Raw genomic sequence first — 20,249 nt, 5'->3', positions numbered from 1 at the left:
GTGCCACCTTGGCATTGGCACTTAGTAGTCAAGTGAATACGTGTAACGTGTTCCTTTTGGTCACCCATATTTTGTCTGTATGTTATTATTCTGCTCTTGGTTACTTGTCTCCATCTTCTATTCATTAGACAAGTACCTTAACAAAGATAAAGCTAGGTAATTCTTGACACCTTGTGTTTTTTCACTTTCTCACTCTAATTACAACTTCACCCTTGACCTTTCTATTCTGGAAGTAGTTCCACAATAAAAAAGATAGTAGTCTGGTAAATAAGAATATACTGTTTAGGTCATCTCTATTTATTGTTAATTAACGTTGAGTCAGATGACTATAAACTTAACATGATATCATATTGAAGTCCACAAGTTTTAAGTTTAATAATTTCGTGTACTCCACGTCACTCGAAAAAAACACGTATTATATTCAAATAACGTTACAAGTGAAAGAGCGTGTGTCTTCTCAACTCATTATCAATTGATTTTGAAGCGTGCAACAACAAACTTCACAATTTAAATGGTTGATCCATTCTAGAATTTTGCCTTACTTTTACTGCAAACATCTGCATAATTATGGACTTCAAATTTAAAGGATAACGTAAGAAGGCTAATTTGTTGGGTTAGAAGAGCTTGTCAAACATATATGAGACGGATATATATCGCTTTTGTCCCCTCAAGAAAACATAGACATCTTAATCGAGGAGTATATGCATTGTTGGTGTTGGTCACTACTATTTTTAGTTCTACTATATTTCCTAGGAAAAAACAATAAGTTGTGATCGGTATTAATAGCATTACTGGTGGAAAAAAAACTTTTATTCATCATCCTCCACTTCATAAACATTTCCATCCTCAGTCCCTCCCTCCCTCAGTCTTTTCATTTCACACCCACACCACACCCATAAGTACTAGCACCAACACCTTCAAATCAATTCACCAAATGATCAAGAAATTCAAGCACCATTGAAAAGCAAGTTGTAATTAAGCTAATTTTGGTGATCAAATGGGTGGCAGAGATATGGATGATGTTCATTACCACACAAGTAGTAGTTTTCATCATCATCATCAACAAGTTCCAATTCCTCCACCAAAACCCTTTCTCAAAACTCTAAAATCTTCTCTCAAAGAAACATTCTTCCCCGATGACCCTTTTCGACAATTCAAGAATCAACCACCATTAAGAAAGCTAGTTTTGGGTTTAAAATATTTCTTACCTATACTTGAATGGGTTCCTAGTTATACTCTCAATTTCTTCAAATCTGATCTTATTTCTGGAATCACAATTGCTAGTCTTGCTCTTCCTCAAGGGATAAGTTATGCTAAACTAGCTAATTTACCACCCATTATTGGTCTATGTAAGTCTTCTCTCCTTTTCTTTTGTATTGTCAGCGTGTCTCGAACCCATGACCTAGAAGGTGGAAGACTAAACCTCCTACCAAGAGTTATTGGCAATAACTTCTCTCTGTATCTCTCTAGAGTACTAGAGTGTTTAAATTGAAAAATGAAATATGTACTCTGATTTGATATAACTGGCAGATTCAAGCTTTGTACCACCATTAGTCTATGCAATGATGGGAAGTTCAAGAGATTTGGCAGTTGGTACAGTTGCAGTTCCTTCACTTCTAATGGGTTCAATGTTGGGAGCTGAAGTCAGTGCTGCTCAGAATCCAAAACTTTATCTTCATCTTGCTTTCACTGCAACTTTTTTTGCTGGAGTATTTCAAGCCGCCTTGGGCTTCTTAAGGTCATTAACTAGTATAATATTACTACCTTAGAATAGTCCCACATAGATAGAGAGAAGTCTCCTAAACCGAGAATCATTTCCCAACGGAGAATATATATAAGTAGTATCACTACGTTCATTTTCAATTGATTTTGAGTTAGAATCTGAAATCAAATCATCTGTAATTTAGATGAATCATATATTAAAAAAAAAAAAAACATTCAGGATTCTGACTCTGTTGTAATTTAAACCTTAAGTCATATTTGAGATCGGACCCATTAAAAATACACGACCTAACCCTAGCTACCTTTTTGGATCGTTTATGGATTTGGTGCAGACTTGGTTTTATTGTGGATTTCCTATCACATGCAACAATAATAGGGTTTATGTCTGGAGCAGCAACTGTTGTTGCTTTACAACAGCTTAAGGGTATATTTGGACTAGAGCACTTCACACATGATACGAATATTGTGGCAGTCATGAGATCTGTCTTTACCCAAATACATCAGGTCTTACCTACTTTCTTCCTCTTTCTCTATCTTTTTGTTCTTTACAAATATTTGTAGCTTTTTTTCTAATAAAATAGATCAATGTGTCTCAATTTTGTTGGTAAAGTCATTAGTACCAACACTATATTGTATATTTCTAGATTTATTAGTACCATCCATCAACTTTTTCAAAAAAAGCAAATTTGCGCGTCAAATTTAAATTTTAGTAGCCAGATGGTTTTTGGTGAAGTAAAACGAATCACCTTTAGTTGATTTTATCTTTCGACTATTACTACTAAAATAGAGGGGTTTCACTTGGTCTGTCTTTAAACTTGGTCTCGTCAAAGCTGAATAAGAGGTGAGCTAGAGAAGAAAACATTCCCAAACAAGGTATTTTTTTTTAGAAATAAAATATCTATTTAACATTTCATTGCCGGAACAGTTAAAAAATAGGGCCAAACGGAAAATTAGGCAAGATAAAATGTAGGATTAAACTAAAAATGAAGTCCTAACCTTGGTTATACAGTAATTAGGCTGAAAAATGAAAACATCATAGTTAAGTTATTCGAGTCACTTTCCCCAATGTTTTCATTGTTTCTCGATTATAAGTTGAAAGGGGATGTCTTATCATATACCCTAAGGACACATGAGGGAAAACCCTTCCATTATATAACTTACATTATTTTTCCTCCTGGTTGGTTGTTCTTATAAAGTGATGGCGACTTTAATGGTGGAATGGGGTTTTTATGTTGCAGTGGAGATGGGAAAGTGCTCTGATGGGATGTTGTTTCATTTTCTTTCTAGCTCTCACTAGATACATTGTAAGTAACATATTAACACGTTATTTCATCTGATTTGGTTTGGTTTTCAGATTATTTTTCCAACTTATATTATTTGATTTGATTTGGTTTGATTTTCAGATTATTTTTCCAACTTATATTATTCTAATTGATTAGTACATTTTGATTACAACCCCACGTTTGTAAATATTTTATTTGATAAAGTGACGTGTGACTTTCAACAACAAAAAAAAGTGACGGGTGTAGAATATTGGTCATCTCACTCATCTAACATTTTCAAATGAAAATGAGATTTCCTCAAAATAAAATAATTGATTTGATATTTTCACTTGCATCATTATTTAATACAATTGTTTACAAGTATTTTGTACATGTTGTTGTAATGGTGACAAATATCCATCATGCTAATATGTCATGTTTTCGTTTGAACTTTTTTTTGTCTACCAAGCTATTTCATGGTAGTGGCTATTACGATTCCTTGATTTACCGGAATTTTTGTTATAAGAGTCTCTATTTCTAGTATATATATACCAGTTTATTTGTATATTTTGTTCCCGCCAATTTCTACCCATGAAATTTCCTTTTTTTAATGTTATTTGATTTTTTTTATGTTGATGTGCATATATATATGAAGAGCAAGAAACAACGACGGTTGTTTTGGATATCTGCAATGGCACCTCTAACTTCTGTAATATTGGGAAGTATCATCGTCTATCTAATCCATGCAGAAAAACACGGCATTCCAGTGGTAAAAATAGTTTACTTTCCCTTATTTCTTAGTCTAGTTTTCCTCAATATAGTGAACTTGTCGAACGTGCAGAGACATATATCACTAAATCACTAAATGAAATGGGGATTAACTGAACTCCAAAACAAAACAATCAGATAAAAAGTTTGAATCAAATGAATCAAACTCAGACATCGAGAATAAAAAATTATATAACCATAAATGTTAATACTACTACGGCCTTGAGATTTTTTTTAACAAGTTTATGTTTCTTCTCTTTTCTTTCTTTTTCAGATTGGGAATCTGAAGAAAGGCTTGAATCCACTATCTATATCTGACTTGAATTTTGAGTCGCAATATTTAATGTTAACCATTAAAACCGGTATCATCACCGGTATTGTTGCTATGGCTGTAAGTCTAACTCTCCTGACTCCAATTAACCTAGAGATCGATCCTCTAAGGAAAAGGGGGCCTAAAACAAAGTTTATGACAAAACCATTTTGATAGTATATATATTTGATGGGTTATATAACACAGGAGGGGATAGCAGTGGGAAGAAGTTTTGCAATGTTCAAGAATTACAACATTGATGGGAACAAAGAGATGATTGCTTTTGGCATGATGAACATTGCTGGCTCTTGTACTTCTTGCTACATTACCACTGGTAATTAGTATATTCGTATAATAACCCACGAAATTCGAACTATAGTCTCTAGGAATAGAACTATCTGATATATATATATATGGCATACCAACCATATTGTTTAGAATAAAACTTTGAGATCATATGTAAGTTAATACGGTTTTATTTTTCAGGCCCGTTTTCAAGAACTGCGGTAAACTTCAACGCGGGATGTAAAACAGCGGTATCAAACATCGTAATGGCAATAGCAGTGATGTTAACCTTATTGTTTCTAATACCATTGTTTCACTACACTCCACTTGTTGTTCTTTCTTCTATAATAATGGTAGCAATGTTGGGTCTAATCGATGTCGGAGCTGCCTGCCATCTTTGGAAGGTCGACAAGTTCGATTTTGTGGTTTGCATGAGCGCTTTTATAGGCGTCGTTTTCGTTAGTGTTGAGATCGGTCTTGTTGTAGCGGTAAGTCAAATATTCAAAATCCTCTTAACCGGTATTACATTTAATATGAGAAATATTTATCTGATTGCAGTTTGTTATAAAATGTGGATGCAGGTTTTGATATCGATTATTAGATTGCTGTTGTTCTTAACAAGGCCAAGAACTTGTATTTTGGGGAAAATCCCTAATTCCATGACCTATAGAAGTGTTGATCAATACCCAGTTGCTGAAAGTTTTCCTGGAATTCTTATCCTTCATCTTAATGCTCCTATATACTTTGCCAATGCTAGCTACTTGAGAGAAAGGTACCGAATACATGTATGAATTTACAGTATTTTTTTAACAGTAAGACTTGAACTCTCGCCTCTTTAAACAGTACGATTTGAACCCTCGTCTCTCTAACGAAGAAACTTACGTGTATCACCACTTGCCCTAAGTAACTGTCACTATTTACGGTGTTTTTCTTTTACAATAACTTTGTTTTAAAAGTCATACTAAAAAATAATAGTAATATATTGTATTTATAGGATATTGAGGTGGATTGATGACGAGGAAGAAAAGTTGAAATCGTCCGGAGATACTACTTTACAATATGTTATTCTATATATGGGATGTAAGTGATCATAAAAACAAAAATGATTGTAGATTAATATCTGATAATGTTTATAGTGTATGATTAGCTTCTTAATTAAGGGTTATAATCTTTGATTAAATTATGCAGCTGTTGGTAGCATCGACACAAGTGGGATAAGCATGCTAGAGGAAATCAAGAAGATACTTGATAAACGAGATATTAAGGTAATAATCGTTTAATTAGTTCAGAAAATTTACGATTTAATTAGATTTTCATCAGAAAAATCAAGGTGTTAATTATGTTTTGTTAATTAGATGGTGTTAGCAAACCCAGTAAGCGAAGTAATAACGAAGCTTGACAAATCAAAGTTCATCGAGATACTCGGAGAAGAATGGATCTTCTTAACAGTAGGAGAAGCAGTGGGTGCCTGCAATTTCATGCTTCATACTAGCAAATCATCAACTACTCGATCAACCAAGATTATTGAATTACAAGAATCAGATATCAACAATGTTTAACAATAGAAATTGTTTTCTTATAAATAGAAGAGATGTTTTCATGTTAGGGTTCAAGGGGTTTAGTCATGTGTGTATCTAAAACTATTACAGTAGAGTTACGAATTTGAAGTACCTTATGTGTTAATCGACTCGAAAAGTATTCTTCCATAATAGCTTTCTCTCTATATTTATCCATAGAAGAAAACAAATAACTAGCCGATAGCAAACTCAGACACTCCGTACTATATTTGCCTTCAATGGAGTTTGAGAGCTCCATCCTCTTCCAAGGATATCTGTTTGTCATTTGTCAAACCTCGTTCTTGAACCAGGGGAGTGGCTATCGGGTACTTGAAGTAGTTTGTTTGAAAAGACGAGGAAGGAGTTCATGGACACTCACATCCACAACCTCTGGGTTCCTGAAAAAAAAAACCATGATACCTAAAGGAAGGAATTTTGTCTAAAAACGATAATATCTCGTAATATTGAATTGAACCAAAGCCAACAACCAGATGAGATGTAAAGAAAAATCATATCATACTCAACTAACACAACTAATTGTACAGCGATAGACTGCATTTTAAGGTGAGTAGGAGTAATAACATCGAGTGGTAGAGTGAAGAGGGAAGGGAGGTTACCTGCAAAGTGTTTGTCCATTTTCCGTCAAACTAGGAACAAACCAGAGTTTCCGCAAGGAAGGTAACTCAAGTTGAACAAAAAATCCATCGGCTTGCCCATGCTTCCACTTCCTCGACCCCAGTCCTTTCCAGACCTAAAAATACAGTCACAATCCTATTATACAATGTGGATTGGCAATCTACTTAGCATTTTACAACCATCCAAATTTAGAATTGTTTTATTATATGATTCCTACCTCCCAAGTAACTAAACTAATCCAACAGATCACCTTTTGGCAGGTTTTTTTCAGTTCAGGTAACATACTACTTTTTCATCACAAAGATTTTGGCCAATAATATAATAACATTGAATCAGCAAATTTATTCGACCACATCAGTATCCATCAATCTATTTCAGCTTGACACAATGTTGATATATCGATATTGACTACTTTTAGATGGCATAAGATATTACAACAAACTTACTCATTCGTAAATTTTGAGAGGAGATTCGAGTATTTTACGGTTGAATCTGGAGGTGCATAGAGATTTTTACGACAAAATAGGAATGTTTTCAGTAGGAGCGGTAATCTCGGTAAAGAAGAAACTCAGAAATAAAGAGGAAATTAGGAAAATAAATATTATCAAAATAGACATGGTCGAACCAGTCAGTCAGAACTCAGAAACTTAGGGTTTTCTAGTGTGGGGTGAAATGTGTCGCCAAGAGTAGGGTTAAAAGCATCGCCCAAGTGGCACAGCAGCGTGGCAAGATGGGAAGGAAAGCCTCGCCAAGGCTAGAACAAAAGCATCACTAAAAGTGTACGGAGAAAACCATGGGCGAAAGTGCATAGAGAAACTTCGTCAAAACTGACGTGAAAGTGTTGCCAACAGTAGTGGAAAGGGCGTCACAAAAAGTGGGAAAAAACGTAAGAAAAGCCTTACAGAAAGTGGCGCGTAAAAAAGTGTCACTAAGCGTTGGACAAATAATGTCACCATAAAATGGTGCAAATAGCGTCACAGAAATGTCTCAATAAGTGGCGCAAAAAGAGGCGAAAAAAACGTCGTCAAAACTGGGGAAAAGAGTCGTCAAAAGTGGTAGAAAGAGCAATACCAAAAGGGCAATGGGGGGAAAAGGGTGTCGCTAGAAAGAGAAGAACGTCAACAAGTGGAGAGGAAAGTGTTGCCAATAGTGATGCAAAAGTGTCGCTGAACGGCAAAAACAGGCGACAAAGGTGACCCAGATGAAAGTGATTTAGTAAGAGTGGTAGGTTTGACAAGAGGAGAAATTAAAAGTTAGGACAATAAGCTTTTCCAAAAATTGACAGGGTTGAATTACTTCGGTCTTCGCATTTTCTTTTTTCTTTTCGAAAACCAATAAACATCTTGTATGTTTCTTGTCTTCTTTTAAGTACATACAAGTTGGAAACCTCCAGCCTCGCCAAGCAAATCTCAGATGTCTTTCATTTCTATGTATTTGTTTTGGTCGGCACATGGGGCATAAATAGCTCAATGCTTTTCCCTAAAAATAGAAAAATAAGACATAATATGCTGAAAGGTTACCTGTGGATATGAAATAACATTCTTGGGTGCCACTAAAATGGCCGCCCTTGAGAAAGAATCTTCAGCGTACTGCCTTAGAAATGACAAACAGTTGCTGTGTGTGTCAGGAGATTCAAATGCCTGTTCAAACAATAAAACAGAACTAAGCAAAAGAAAGGACGGCACAGAAGAAAGTACCAAACAAGTGGAGAATAATGAGGTAAGGAGTACATTCAAGAAGTGGCAAACACTAAATAGTCTTTCGTCCAAATCCAGAAAGGTTCAGAGACAAAATAATTGTATAAAGATAGGATTAAGAAGAGTAATAAACCAAACAATATCTGGTACCTTGTCAATGTTAGCAACTGGGGCATACTTCTCAGTATCTGTTTTTTCTTTATCAAGTAGAAAATAAACCCTTGTATCCACTTTAGCTGTTTCATGCCATGACTTAATTGCCATCTCCATTGTCTCAACAGCAAATGCGAAGATCTCCTTAGAAGCTTCATCGGCTTCATACTTTTCAGACTGCAAAATAGAGTTCAAGTGAATCTCAACCCTTGCTGGAAATATTAAATATAAATAACCTACAATTTCAAAATCATTTATAACTTGAACCCCACAAAAAAATTTCTCTACAAATCTTATACAGGAGACACTTGTTCAGCCTCTCAAACTTATACCTCAGTTTCAAGCATATTTATCTCTACAACAGTTGCATGCCCACAAACTTTAAGCACGCACATAAAAACTACAGTTACTGCAAGTGTGTGACAATGTCAGATACTCAGAAACTCTAATGAGACGCTCCAATACTCGTAGTTTGGTTCAGTGGGTATAGCGCGAGATTTTGTACGGAAATCTTGTGCCCGCAATCATGCTAGGACCTTATAGTACCACTTTAACTGAACATTTTGGTGTATAATGTAACAATAATTGATTCAAAAGAAAAAGAAAGAACAAATAACGAAGACAAGAAACCACAACATAGTAAACTGTACAGCGCACCGGCCTTTTTCTATTCATCGTTGTATCGGTGTGAGTTACAAACGCCCATAAGAGGGTCCCTTTATAGCTGGCAACAATTTTTTCGAAAGAAGAGGAAACTCACCAGTTCTGATTGCAGTGACCCCAAGAGTTTTCCAATATGGATGTTGGATCTGCCGATTTCCACTTCTTGAACTTTCTTCTTGTTTCTTGCCAACTGAGCAAGCCTCTTGATCTTTCTAGACACCTCCGCACTCTGTGGGTTGTGCTGTAGAGCTACTTCAAAGGCAGCAGTAGCCTACGATAATGTGAACAATCATATTAACACCTTATGAAAGAGCCCAAACCATGATAACTTTTCAAGGAAACTTACAATAAATTAAAACACTTACATCCTCATATCTTTCCATTGCCTCTAATATGCACCCTTTCCTGAAATAACCCTAAGATTACATGATAACAGCAAGTTGATCAGGTAATAACGCAATAGAACCAAGAAGGCCATCAAATAGACTATGAGATACCTTATCCCACTGGGGGTTTAAGGTGATTGTCATCTCTGCATCAGCAAGTGCTTTATTGAGCTTGACCAGATGCAGAAATGCAGCGGCTCGGTTGCTGCCAATGGAAACAGGAGACCGCAAGTCAAAGCATGTAATAAATTGCTTTTACAATTGCAATTTGTAATTGTTGTGTGTATTACATCACATGGAAAAAACTAAACCCCTAACTTGAGTACGATCTCGAATAGCCCTTATTAATCTATAGTAGTCAGTAAAAGTTTGCTCCAGTCTCTTAGCATACACTAATCAAAAATGTGTTCCCGGATCTCATAACAATGGGATATGATAGAAAAATCTTTATTATCTTTTTGAAAGACACGTCTTTATCGTAAATAAATTATTATTGATAATGTTTTAGGAAAGGAAAAAAAAGTAACCCAAAGAGCAGAAATTCGAAGCACATATAAGTTGGTACATATATTTATTAAGATTTTCCTGAAGGATTCTTCTAAAGTTTTCGGAGACTAAAATTGAGAAATGGGAGGGGTGTTCATGACAAGAACAATGAGCACAGACTAGGGAGTGTGACAATTGAGGTGGGTTATACAATCTCCACAGGAAATGGAATGTTACATTAACCTCAGTGCCGAGGCTCATCATTTTGGATATAACAGTCATAACCAATCCTCTGACTTTCTAGCGCATTCCAACCTCAAAGGCTATTCGATATAATTTGATCTTGTAATGATGACATAAAAGGAAAAAAAATTGTTAGTCAAGATTCATTTTTGCTTTGGGTATGGCCAAATTTCTTGCAATAGGCTTTGCAGTGAATAGAGGAACAATGAACAGCACACGTTATTCATTTAAACAAATACGGCTTGGCATTTCAACAAACACTTGAAAGGCAATCTACATTTTGTTTGTTTTCACAAAATTTGCTTAATTTAATCAAAGTTTTAAGTACCCAATGTTTCATATTTTACAATTATCAACAAAATTTAACAAATTCAAACAAAGAGAAAGGATGAATGGAGAAACCTGTAAAGAGTGGGGTTGGATGGGTCTTTCTTAATAGCTTGAGTGTAAATAGCAGCAGCTTTGAGATAATTCCCAGATTTGAAGTATTCATTTCCTTGCTCTTTTAGACTATTTCCTCCTCCTCCACCAGCTTCTGGTTGAACTTTTTCTGCCATTTGTCCTTATACTTCTTTGGGTTTTTTTTCTTTTTTTGAATTTGAGTTCTGTAACTTGCCTTTTGGGTTTGAAACTTAAAATTTGGTGGCCAATACGAGGCAACCGTGACAACGGATCCGGGGCGAGTCAACTATGTTTGACTTTGATTTAACAAGGAGACAACTCCATAAAGTCTTAAATACTAATAGTCAGTAACTACAGGACTACTAACAAAAATAATAGTTAAAGATTGAAAACCTAAACTGTTTTCTTCTTCATCTTCTTCTTCTTCATCTTCTTCTTCTTCCTTCTTCTTAGTTTTATTCTTCACTTCTACTAAAAGTAAATTGTAGCTTCTACCACTTTTTTTTTATCAAGCCCTAGATGGATGAAGAAGACAAAATCCCTCAATCTCCACCTGAAGAAGTTTTTCCGAACGTTTCTATAATAGGCACTAATGACGTTGATGAGGTAAAACAGAACATAACTTGCGACGAAAATCTGGCAAAATCGAACAATTGCCAGATTTTCATAGCAACTTAGCTTCTGTTATGCTATATTTTCGCAGAAGACCTTCGAAAATATTGCATAACAGAAGCTAAGAGCATCTCCAATGGGACACTCAATCTCTAACACTTAGAGTGTCACATGCGCTTTTTTGGAGTTTTTGTTAAAAACCCATCTCCAATGGAACACTTTATTAGACACTCTAATATGAGGTGGACACATTTATTATAGAGTGTCTAGAGAGAGAAACTCTAAAATGAGAGTGTCTACTTGAGACTCTCTAAGTGTTACTTTTAAATTCCAACCAATAGAAAACATTGTTTTTCAACTACTTTTTATCTATTGGATTGAAGAGGGACATGTGCATTAAGTATAAACACTTTAGAGATCTCCATTGGAGACCAACAAAAATTAGAGTGTCTCTATATTGACTAAGGCTGGGAATTTGGCCCGAGAGCCCGAAACCCGGCCCGGAACGCCCGAGTCCGAAGAAGAAAAAACCTGCCCGAAGCCCGACACGGGTAGTGCCCGCCCGGCCCGCATATAGATAATGGACGGGCTTGGGCTCCATCCAGAAAACTCCCACCCGAGCTATAAACCCGATCACTAAGCCCAGCCCGTATAACCCGGCTAATATAAGTCGTCAGATTCTAAGAGTAACACTCAGCTGTTGGATTAAGTTTAGGTTAGGGTTTTATATAAAAGCCTCATATTGTTCCCCCCTCTCATTTTCTTTGCCGACATAGTGAGAGAGAGAGGGAGAGAGAGGGAAAGGGAGAGACAGAGAGAGAGAAAGGGAAAAAGAAAAGGAGAAAGAGAGAGAGTGAACTGAGTTCGGCGAAACTAAGAGATGCAATCCAAGACTGTTGCAACGACGCAGAGATGAAATCGAAAACTAAGAAGATCGAAGAACAAATCATATTCTGTAAAAATAAAATTATTTCTCGAAGTAGATATAAAGAAGACCATCTGTAGATAGTTTCTGTTCATGCACTCTTCTCCTCCCAATTTCTTCTTTCTGTAATATTCTCTATTCATGTAAATATTTTCAGATCTGTAAATAATTTTTTTTTATTTAAAGTCTTTATCTTACTTTATGTTATGTTTGTTAAGATTCTACCTATCTCTTTTGTATTGTAATTTTTTGTTTAATCTTTTATGTATGTACACTAGATCTATGGTTATGTTTTCTTTTTCTAGATCTGTATTTTTATATTTATTTACTTTTCTAGATCTCTCTTTATCTCTTTATTGTTTAGTTTAGATCTTTGTAATATTTGTTTCTTTTCCTAAACTTTCTCTAAGTTTATCTTCCCATTTTGTGATGATACTTAATTATTTTATATGTAGGTCAAAGGTAAATCATAATTTATACTCTTTGTTTTTGGGTTTTTTCAGATTTTTATTATAATTCTGATTTTTGGGAGTGTTTGTGCCCGAGTCCGGCCCGCCCGAAACCCGACAGAAAACCAACGGGCTGGTGCCCATGGCGGGCTTTGGGCAGAGAATTTTCAAATCTGCCCGGCCCGAGCCCGCCCGCTAAGAGATGTAGACTACAGGTTCAGGTACCCGGAACGCCCGAACCCGAGACAGGGGTACCCACGGGTACCCGAGCCCGGCCCGTTTCCCACCCCTAATATTGACATATAGGAAAGAGAATCTCTTTTGACCCTTGACACTTAGGATTTTTAGAGTGTTTGTTAAGTGTTCCATTGGAGATGCTCTAAGTTGCGACGAAAATCTGGCAAGTTTTCTGATTATGCCAGATTTTCGTCGCAAGTGATGTTCTGTTATGCCATATTTTCGTTGGTTTTCTACGAAAATCTGACAAGTTGTCTGATTTTGCTCTAGAATCAACTAATTTGCTTTCTGACTTTTGTTTTTCAGTCAATATTTTTTTTGGTTTTTGTATTTGTTCAAGTATGTTACGGTTGCTACTTAAATTTATAACGTTTTGAACTTTTCTTATATTTCGGACTTGAACAACTTATTTTGGAGAAAATGATAACAGTATAAATAATTGTAATTGAAGGGACATCGATGAATAAGAAGTTTGAATTAAATAGAAGTCAAGTCATAAACATAGAGCACACATAAAATAAAGGTTTTCGGTAACAACGTAGTATCACCGTATAGTGGGTAACGTAATCCGAACAGAAAGTAAATATTGTGACTTGAAAAACTGAAATTCATATCACTCTTCGTCGTCCTCCTCAAAACCCGAATTACCAGATTTATCTTTCTCTTCACCATCTTCTCCAGAGTCGGAACTAACGGATCCATCTTCGTCTTCCACATCTTCTCCGATTTTTTCTGCCATTAGAACCATCTTCTACTTCATGGTTGGATTGATGGGAGCGTCATCACCTCCACCACATGTTTTAAGTGTAGAAGCAAATTTTTTGACTCGTGCTTTCGATAAAACAAAGAAGATGTACATATTCGTAGTAGGCAAGTAAATAAATAAATAATAGTAAAATTCAAACTTTTGTCGTGTCTTTGTGATAAAAAGTTTAGTGGGAGTTGAAAACTACCCTCTAATTTATCGAAATGGAGTGAAAATCAGTGAAACTCAGTAAAGTGGAGTGATAATCAGTAAAAATGGAGTGAAAATCAGTAAAAAAAATACCCTATAATTAACTACAGATTTCGGAAGAAAAACCCGAAACAGTAGCAGTTCGTGGGCTTTGAGCAGATCTACTTCTTTAAAAAAAAACAACGATTTTGAAAATTTTGATTCTAGGTTTACTAATTTAAGGGGTTTTAAAGTTTTAGGGTTTTAACCTTTGTCTTTGGGAAGATTCTACAACAACTCCTTGCCTTTGTTTGATGCTATAACCACCAATGCTTCTCCAAGGAATTTCTCTCTCTAGAAATTTGGGTGATGATGAAGAACAAGTAATAGAAGAGGTGAAGACTAAACTAACTTAGGATTTATGGAGAAAGAGGGAGATCATCAAATAATACATCTAATTCTAAGAGGACTTGAGTGAAAATAATAGAGAGTTGTACCCTTAGAAACTGATGTCCATATAAAAAAATTAATTTTTTTGGGTTCTCCACATAAGATAGTTGTCCTTAAAAGAAGCGGTTGTCCGCGTATTGGCCACCTTAAATTTTGGAGTATTAGTTGTGCCCCAACATCAAAATGGGGATTGGAATAGAGAGAGACTGAGTGGCGTTTAGACAGACTCTATAAGGATCAATCTATAGCCCACTTCAAATGCTCGGTCTCATGGTTGTGCATCTACTTGGGAAATTAGAGGGTCACGAGTTTGATTCAAGATAGATCCATCAATAAGTAAAGATAAGAATGGACTTTCGTACCCGTATATAGTCCTAAGGGTCTGCATATGATCTTTAGGGATCAAGACATTTTGTCATAAGACTTATCCAATTCATGTATTTCTTTATATTGTATTCATGTCGTATTAGATATAATGACTTCTTTATTCTTCTTTCTCGGAAAAAGAGAAGAGGGCTCTAAAAATAAAAGATTACTTCGTTCCTCATAGTTATTTCTTAACTACCGAGATTCATTTACTTATGCTACTTAGTTGACTTTCGTGAAAAGCATAGTATACACAATAGCTGGTTTAGATCGATCCTAACTGGATGATTATGAATTACGTCGATTTCATTGAATATTTTACCTCAATAAGAAGATAAAATATCAAATTGCCGAGCCGCTAAAGTAGTGATGAATACCATCAGTAAAATGGATTGGCGAATGGAATTATTGGGCCGATGGATACAATCTGCTCATGGTAAGACTTCATATGAGCTCGATGTACTTTTATCTTCAACGAACCGCCCAACATTCAATGTTGGTCGAAGCATATGATTGCCCCACGCTCCGTGAATAGCCAGGACATTGAGGAATATCCGAAAAGGCATTTCGAGAATCGGTCTGAGTCTGTATACAAAAAAAAATCTATTCCCGCTCATAGAACACACACCCACACACAAAGATATACATATATATATATAGTGTATATTTCTGTCTAGTAGTTCAATCTGTTTTGATCTTGTTTCTTTTGGTTAGGAGGCTTAAATCTTTATTTGTTTTTCTTGTAGAGAAGATTTCTCAACATAATACCTTTCTTGTTACATTTGGTTTCTTCTTATCCTTTTCACTAGTTTAATCAATTACTCCTTCCATGCAGATTCTAGCCAATGATCTATATTATTTATTTGATGTTTGTGTTCAACCTAATTGTATATTCTTTCTCTCTTTTTTTTCTCTCTAAAATATAAGAAGGAACCACCACCATATGCAAGTGGCCTTTATAAATTAAGTAAACAAATAATTAGGGTTAACCACTTAACCCAAATGAGAGAAAGAAGAGATCAATGGTGCCTAAAATTGACCAAATGAAAGTAGATATAGATGTTAGTAATTGCCAGCTACTAAAACTTGCTCTGATTGGTTGGAAGACTTTACCCAAAAGACCAAGAGGTTGAACACAACCCTTTCTTTGCCCCCACATCTTTGTATAATTTTTTGAAGTTATAGTTTAAGCCCTTTAACTAGTCTAACAAACAAATCCAAGTTAGTTGAGTATGAATTGGTTTTTGTCTCAAGACTTTCATACATACATATTCTACCTTGCTAATTCCTATCAAAATATGGAAGATGATATTTGAATCACTAGAAATCCTAAATTCCTCAATATGACAGTGGTCGATTTTGATCCACCGTTAGTCTATGATGTTACTTTGTGAATTCGCATTAACATTATCATGTCATTCACATTTGACCAGTAGATTCAACTACTACAGATTTACAACTACCTTGTTAGGTTTTATGGTCAATTTTCTAGAGTAGTTTCTCCATGAACACTGATTTTGTTTTACTCCATCTCTCGTTTTCACTTTTATTGTAATTGCCAAATTCATATGATGTTTTTCTTAAAATTTGAAAACAAACAATTTTGGAAATTTATTTCATTTTTCATGCATGCATGTTTTCAGAAAAATATGCATTTTCTGGTTGTTTCTGCATCTACATATCTTCACCCGATATATTTTGTTATTCGGGTTTTTTTTTATTATATAGCCTATTCGTATAAATCATAAATATGCTATTCCAACCACCATAATATCACATATATTTAATTAGAAAACATCAAACTTAGAAAATAACATTGTATTATAATTAAAAATTAAAACTAAAAGTAAATGGAGAGAAGGAAATAATTAAAAATAATTGGGGTATTTATCCATTTAATCTCATTCAACAAGATTAACCCTATGTCAGTGACAACGAAAATTATCTTTCTAAACAATGCCCACTTTCCAAAACTGAAAAACCTAGACAATGTAAGGGTTATTTCTTAATGACCCTTAATTTCCGCCAAATACTCAAATGACTCTTTTTTTTTGTCATTTAAGCGCATTGACTAAAACGCCAACTTTCTACTTTCCTAAAACACCCCTCTTTACTTTTCTTGCTTTCTTTTTTTTCACCCATTTCTTTCTCTCCCCCTACTACAACAACTGTCGGCCGACATTATACTTTTATCCCTCTCTCTCTTTTATCCTCTATCTTCTCTCTCTTTCTCTCTCCCCCCGTATATCATTCTCCTTTTCCCTCTCCTCTCTCTATCCCTCCTCCGCTCCCAACCTCTCTTGTTTTTTGTCCGGCGAAGGGGAAGGGAACCCTTTGGTGGCTTCGTTGGAATCTTGATTTTGTAAAATCGGATGAACTGATGTTCATCTAGTTTCACCAGACATTCGTTTGGCTTTGGAAGTTACAAATTCAGATGAGATCCAGGGAAGACATTCTCTTTCCCTTCGCGACAGAGTAACAAGTGAGAGAGAGGGTAAAGAAGAGAGAGAAGTTAGACGAGTGAGAGAAAGAAATAAATTATAGGTCGACGATTACTATAGTAGAGGAGGGAAATGAGACAGATGAAGAGGTCATAAGAAAAAGAAAGAACAACGAAAATTTTGAAAAAAAGAAAGTTATAATTTAGGAAAGTGAATAGTGACTCTATAGTCAATGTATAGAAATGAAAAAAAAAACTATCGGAGTATTTAGTATAAACTTGAGGACTAGACGAGAAACTTGTCACAAATAGGGGTCATTTGGAAAAGGAAAATGCTAAGTGTAGAAAGAATCTTTAACAAAATTCTTGACTCGATGAGTCACACGGATAAAAGAACGGTCCTGATCAAAGTCAGACTTTGAAAAACTTTTATCTGTTAGTGAAAATGAGTCATTAAGTCTAGAATTTTGTCAAAAATTTTGTACATGTAGCACTCCCGTTTGAAAATAACCCACCATGCCAAGAAAAAAGAGAGAAGGTCCCGTTTTCTTAACCATGTTTTTGGTGAGGAGGCTCCTTTTTCTTCCTAATCATCTAGAAAATAAAATCAATCATATAAAGAAATAAAGTAAGCCGGTTAATTAAATATAATTAAATCTCAACTTAGTCAAATCATAATTCGAAAAAGAAAAATGAAAAAAAACTCAAACCTACTCTCATTTTCATTTTTGTATTATTGTGTTCTCTAATTTTTAAGTGTAAATACAAAATTTGAATTATTCTAATGACCCCCAAAGAGTCTTTCAACACCAAATCACTTAAGCTTTTCCTCTTTATTCTGCTTTAAAAAAAATATAGAAAAGAAAGAGTCAATGTTGTTTCCTATCACTTCCAAACACATAAATCTCAATACTTGATCATCTCAAACTTCAAATATATATAGAAGAACAAAAATGGCTTCTTAAATCTCAAAAATGAAATACCCATTTCTCCATTTAGCCTTATTAGGCCTTTTATGTGTTATTTTCATCACCAAACCTTCTCAACAAGCTTCACCTGAATTTCCTCCTCCTCCCCAAAACCCTAGACTTCTAAATGCATATATAGCTCTTCAAGCATGGAAACATGTAATTATATCAGACCCTAAGAATTTTACGTGGAATTGGTATGGACCGGATGTCTGCAAATACAATGGTGTTTTCTGTGCACCAGCTCCTGATGATCCTTATATTAAAACTGTTGCGGGAATTGATCTTAACCATCAAAATATCGCCGGTTCATTACCGGAAGATCTTGGTCTACTTACCGATCTAGCCCTCTTTCATATAAATTCGAATCGATTTTGCGAAAGTTTACCTGTAAGCTTTCATAATCTTCATTTACTATATGAGCTTGATATTAGTAATAACAAGTTTACAGGTAAGTTTCCTGAAGTAGTCCTTTATCTTCCTTCATTAAAATATCTAGATATTCGATTTAATGAATTCGAAGGTGAAGTTCCTTCTAAGCTCTTTGACTTGAAACTCGACGCAGTTTTCATAAACGATAATAAGTTTCGGTTTAGTATACTGCAGAATTTCGCAAACTCGACAGTTTCAGTGATTGTTTTGGCAAATAATCAAATTAATGGTTGTTTTCCTCGAAATTTGGAGAAAATGGCAGTGACACTAAATGAGATTATTCTAACGAACGTCGGTTTAAGTGGATGTTTGCCACAAGAGATTGGGAAGTTGAATCAGTTGACAGTTTTTGATGTTAGTAATAATAAACTGGTTGGATCATTGCCTGAATCTATGGGAAATATGAAGAGTTTAGAGCAGTTGAATGTTGCAAATAATAAACTTTCAGGTGATATTCCTGAGAGTATTTGTTCTTTGCCTAAGTTGGAGAATTTTACGTATTCGTATAACTATTTCTGCAGCGAACCATCGAGATGTTTGAAGCTACCTGATAAGGATGATAAGAGGAATTGTATTCCTTATAGACCTTTGCAAAGATCACAAGATGAATGTTCTTCTTTTCTTTCTCATCCTGTGAATTGTAATGCTTTTGGATGCTCACCAAGTCCACCCCCACCACCTCCTCCTCCTCCTCCTCCTCCACCACCTCCACCACCACCACCTCCTCCACCACCACCTCCTCCTCCCCCACCACCTCCTCCACCACCTCCTCCTCCATCACCACCTCCTCCACCACCTCCTCCTCCACCACCACCCCCTCCACCACCTCCTCCACCACCTCCTCCTCCACCACCTCCTCCACCACCACCTCCTCCGCCACCACCACCTCCTCCTCCACCACCTCCACCTCCACCACCATGCCCTCCCCCACCTTCACCACCACCACCATGCCCTCCCCCACCACCACCTTCATCACCTCCACCACCCCCTTATTACCTTTATTCATCACCTCCACCACCCACTTATCACCACTACCCATAACAATTATAGAGAATTTGAAATTTATCATTCACTCCAGATTTTTTTTTTTGTATATTTCAAACTTTCATCTTAATGTAAATGAACAATAAGTTTTTTTTTACATGAATTTGATATTTTTTTGCAAAAATTTGACATACTTGTTACACTCAAAAATATATAATGTAAATAATGACATGCCCAGTTTTTAAACAAGTCAGATTTTCAAAGTGTTCTCCAAATATCTCAAAACAAAACATGGTACATCGATCATATGAAAAAGATGTAGAGGTTGTGAATTAGGTCCCCTCTCGTTTGGGTAAGCAAAAGTAATGTACGTTTTTGGTACATTTTTGTACGTTTTTGGTACATTTTTTTATGAAAAATTCTATTCATCTTTCTATTTGGCCTCTCCCTCCCAGCGCTCCGCCTGATGTGAAAATATCTCACTTGAGCGTGGAGCAGATATACATAGAATACGCTCAAACATACATTTAGAGGACAATCAAAACAGGGTGATATGTCGACACATCAGGCGGAGGGCTGGGGGAGAGACCAGATGGAAGGATAAATAGAACTTTTGATTTCCTAAACAGACCGTGTAAGTAATACTCACATAAGAGTAAACCATGGTTCTTTCCCTGTCAATTAGCTTTTGTTTTTTACACCAAGTAGTAGTTATTAGAAGTAGGATATATTTTCTCGTTAAAAACACCTCTTGGATGTGGACAAAAGACAGTTTATATTCTATGAAGAATTTAGTTAGACGATTAAGGGTTATTTTTTGATTGGCCCCAAAGTATAACCAACTTCCCGTATGGTCCCCTAAATTAAGATAAATACCGAGATG

The 20,249-nt window shown here is 35.6% G+C and overlaps 3 protein-coding genes across 3 annotated transcripts; 2 read left to right on the top strand and 1 right to left on the bottom strand.

Annotated features, from left to right (window-relative positions):
• Positions 1–535: 535 nt before the first annotated feature.
• LOC147570174 (sulfate transporter 3.1-like) lies at positions 536–6,053 on the top strand. The gene is made up of 12 exons (XM_086656723.1): positions 536–1,349; positions 1,531–1,738; positions 2,055–2,226; positions 2,961–3,026; positions 3,640–3,753; positions 4,027–4,143; positions 4,270–4,396; positions 4,549–4,835; positions 4,929–5,119; positions 5,342–5,427; positions 5,536–5,612; positions 5,703–6,053. The coding sequence occupies exons 1-12, from the start codon at positions 998–1,000 to the stop codon at positions 5,904–5,906; spliced, it is 2,001 nt and encodes a 666-aa protein (XP_086512849.1). The 5' UTR covers positions 536–997; the 3' UTR covers positions 5,907–6,053.
• On the bottom strand, positions 5,902–11,067 carry LOC147570173 (uncharacterized). Its single transcript, XM_086656725.1, has 8 exons — positions 10,570–11,067; positions 9,550–9,643; positions 9,418–9,468; positions 9,150–9,323; positions 8,387–8,566; positions 8,060–8,179; positions 6,521–6,654; positions 5,902–6,301 (listed from the first exon to the last, which is right to left on the bottom strand). The coding sequence occupies exons 1-8, from the start codon at positions 10,722–10,724 to the stop codon at positions 6,223–6,225; spliced, it is 987 nt and encodes a 328-aa protein (XP_086512851.1). The 5' UTR covers positions 10,725–11,067; the 3' UTR covers positions 5,902–6,222.
• A 6,876-nt stretch (positions 11,068–17,943) lies between these two features.
• Positions 17,944–19,521, top strand: LOC147570172 (leucine-rich repeat extensin-like protein 6). The gene has a single exon (XM_086672708.1). It carries the CDS (start codon positions 17,957–17,959, stop codon positions 19,421–19,423), a length of 1,467 nt encoding a protein of 488 aa, XP_086528834.1. The 5' UTR covers positions 17,944–17,956; the 3' UTR covers positions 19,424–19,521.
• The last annotated feature ends 728 nt before the right edge of the window (positions 19,522–20,249 follow it).

This window comes from Eschscholzia californica, unplaced genomic scaffold (genome assembly GCF_041429995.1).
Source record: "Eschscholzia californica isolate CP2 unplaced genomic scaffold, dmEscCali1.0.p SCAF_1, whole genome shotgun sequence".
In the NCBI taxonomy this organism is placed as follows: Eukaryota; Viridiplantae; Streptophyta; class Magnoliopsida; order Ranunculales; family Papaveraceae; genus Eschscholzia; species Eschscholzia californica.
This window is presented reverse-complemented; position numbering and strand designations above follow the sequence as displayed.

What these genes read in the sequence shown, in the direction of transcription:
- LOC147570174 (XM_086656723.1), top strand. Translation starts at nt 998, where the DNA reads ATGGGTGGCAGAGATATGGATGATGTTCATTACCACACAAGTAGTAGT. An exon ending in TAGCTCTCACTAGATACATT is followed by an intron (nt 3,027 to 3,639) that starts GTAAGTAACATA and finishes ATATATATGAAG; the next exon opens with AGCAAGAAACAACGACGGTT. An exon ending in CCGGTATTGTTGCTATGGCT is followed by an intron (nt 4,144 to 4,269) that starts GTAAGTCTAACT and finishes TATATAACACAG; the next exon opens with GAGGGGATAGCAGTGGGAAG.
- LOC147570172 (XM_086672708.1), top strand. Translation starts at nt 17,957, where the DNA reads ATGAAATACCCATTTCTCCATTTAGCCTTATTAGGCCTTTTATGTGTT.
- LOC147570173 (XM_086656725.1), bottom strand. Translation starts at nt 10,724, where the DNA reads ATGGCAGAAAAAGTTCAACCAGAAGCTGGTGGAGGAGGAGGAAATAGT. An exon ending in CAATGGAAAGATATGAGGAT is followed by an intron (nt 9,324 to 9,417) that starts GTAAGTGTTTTA and finishes ACATTATCGTAG; the next exon opens with GCTACTGCTGCCTTTGAAGT. An exon ending in AATGGACAAACACTTTGCAG is followed by an intron (nt 6,302 to 6,520) that starts GTAACCTCCCTT and finishes TTTTTTTTTCAG; the next exon opens with GAACCCAGAGGTTGTGGATG.